This window comes from Sapajus apella, unplaced genomic scaffold, assembly GCF_009761245.1.
Source record: "Sapajus apella isolate SASKATOON/1434 unplaced genomic scaffold, GSC_monkey_1.0 scaffold2084, whole genome shotgun sequence".
Taxonomy (NCBI): Eukaryota; Metazoa; Chordata; class Mammalia; order Primates; family Cebidae; genus Sapajus; species Sapajus apella.
In genome coordinates, this window is record NW_022439010.1 from 8,656 (window position 1) to 11,106 (window position 2,451).

General features: G+C 53.9%; 1 protein-coding gene and 1 non-coding gene across 2 annotated transcripts in view; both read left to right on the forward strand.

Annotated features, from left to right (window-relative positions):
* The window catches only part of USHBP1 (USH1 protein network component harmonin binding protein 1), a gene marked incomplete at its 5' end in the record, with an annotated part of 8,370 nt that extends 6,911 nt beyond the window's left edge, over positions 1–1,459 (forward strand). Inside the window, 2 exons of the mRNA XM_032273164.1 lie at positions 852–958; positions 1,174–1,459. Coding sequence (XP_032129055.1) covers positions 852–958; positions 1,174–1,300 — 234 coding nt within the window. The remainder of the gene's footprint in view (positions 1–851; positions 959–1,173) is intronic.
* An 882-nt stretch (positions 1,460–2,341) lies between these two features.
* LOC116547111 lies at positions 2,342–2,448 on the forward strand. Its single transcript, XR_004266939.1, has one exon. It is a non-coding gene; the product is annotated as a U6 spliceosomal RNA (small nuclear RNA).
* The last annotated feature ends 3 nt before the right edge of the window (positions 2,449–2,451 follow it).

Sequence of the window (2,451 nt, forward strand, 5' to 3'; positions counted from 1 at the left end):
AGGCAATTCTCCTGCCTCAGCCTCCTGAGTAGCTGGGATTACAGGCACGCGCCACCATGCCCAGCTAATTTTTGTATTTTTAGTAGAGACGGGGTTTCACCATGTTGACCAGGATGGTCTCGATCTCTTGACCTCATGATCCACCCGCCTCGGCCTCCCAAAGTGCTGGGATTACAGGCGTGAGCCACCGCGCCCGGCCTCCTTCTTTCCTTTGTCTCTCTCTCTCTCTCTCTCTCTCTCTCTCTCGTCAGGGTCTTGCTCTGTCACCAAGCTGGAGTGCAGTGGCGTGATTATAACTCACCACAGCCTCCAATACTGGGTCTCAAGTGACCCTCCCAACATGCCGGGTTTCCGGGCATGAACCATCATGTGCAGCCAAAGGGTTTCTTTCTTTGAGGGTATTGAGCCCAATAAGCCCGAAAGGGTACAGCATCTTCGACTCAAACGTGCGTCTCCTCCTTCCCACCGAAGGTCTGTCCGTTCTCCGTCCTCTCCCCCGGCAGTAGCCCTGGTCTGTACCTCACCTTCTAGATTTTGGCACCAGCCTCTTCCTCGCAGCCTTTCTTTTTTCCACTTCTGAACGTTTGTTCTCTGCTTACGGCCTTCAGTGTTGGCCAGGCTGGTCTCAAACTCGCAACCTCAAGTGATCATCCTACCCTAGCCTCCCAAAGTGCTGGGATTACAGGCATGAGCCACCAGGCCCAGCCATAGTTTTTAATTAAATATTTCCCTTATGAGAGGGTCATTTCACTCCTACTGGGGTATGGGACCAGACTGGGGACTCTGAGAAGGCAGCTTCAGTGTCCAGCGTGGGCCAAGCATGTCACTTCCTTGTCTTCTCCCTCCGGTAGGGCCTTCCTGCTGTCCCTGGTGGCACCAGTGGCGTTGACGGTGGCCAGGTGGGCAAAGCGTGGGACCCAGAGAAGTTAGCCCAGGAACTGGCGGTGTCACTTACCAGGTATGTGCCTGGGTCCCCGGCTGGGCAGGGGGGCGGAGGTTGCACAGTTTATGTGAGGCCCCCAGGGGTAGGGTGTTGTATGCAGCAGAAGCTAAGGTGCACACCTGTGTACAGGTGTGTTTATGTGACAATACTGTGGGCAGGTGGGGGGAGGAGAGGTGGGAAATCGGATCGGCTGCGCTGTGAGCTCCCTCTCTTCTCCATCTTTACATCAGGGCAGCGGACCTGCGGGAGCAGCTGCAGTCTCTGCGTGGGGAGCTGGAACGCATGGCTCAGAAGGGGCGAGCCAGACGGTCTCAGAGTGCCGAGCTGAACAGGGACTTATGCAAAGCCCACAGGTAGGACCCCTGTTCTGCACCCTGCCAATCCCCCTGGCACTGTCCCCGACCAGGATCTCAGAAGTATCCCTGGCTCTCTCTGGATCTCAGCTTTTCCCCCTGTCCCAAGATAGTCAGTGAAGACTTGTAATTCCACACCTGTAATCCCAGCTACTTGGGAAGCTGAGGCAGGAGAATTGCTTGAACCCAGGCTGTGGAGGTTGCAGTGAGCAGAGATCACACCACTGCACTGCAGCTGGGGCAACAGAGCAAGACTCTGTCTCAAAACAAACAACAGGCTGGGCGCGGTGGCTCACCCCTGTAATCCCAGCACTTTGGGAGGCCGAGGCGGGTGGATCACTTGAGGTCAGGAGTTCGAGACCAGCCTGGACAACATAGTAAAACCTGGTCTTTACTAAAAAAATACCAAAAAATTAGCTGGGTGTGGTGGTGGGTGCCTGCAATCCCAGCTACTTAGGACACGGAGGCAGAAGAATCACTTGAATCTGGGAGGCAGAGGCTGCAATGAGGAGAGATCTCGCCATTGCACTCCAGCCGGGGCAACAAGAGCAAAACTCCGTCTCAACAACAAAAAGACCAGCTAGGCCAGGCTTGGTGGCTCATGCCTGTAATCCCAGCACTTTGGGAGGCCGAGGTGGGGGAATCACCTGAGGTCGAGAGTTCAAGACCGGCCTGACCAACATGGAGAAACTCCATCTCTATTAAAAATAAAAAATTAGGCCGGGCGCGGTGGCTCAAGCCTGTAATCCCAGCACTGTGGGAGGCCGAGGCGGGTGGATCACGAGGTCAAGAGATCGAGACCATCCTGGTCAACATGGTGAAACCCCGTCTCTACTAAAACTACAAAAAATTAGCTGGGCATGGGGGCGCGTGCCTGTAATCCCAGCTACTCAGGAGGCTGAGGCAGGAGAATTGCCTGAACCCGGGAGGCGGAGGTTGCGGTGAGCCGAGATCGTGCCATTGCACTCCAGCCTGGGTAACAAGAGCGAAACTCTGTCTAAAGAAAAAATAAAAAAAATAAAAAAAATAAAAAATAAAAAATTAGGTGCTCGCTTCAGCAGCACATATACTAAAATTGGAACGATACAGAGAAGATTAGCATGGCCCCTGCACAAGGATGACATGCAAATTCGTGAAGCGTTCCATATTTTTTTG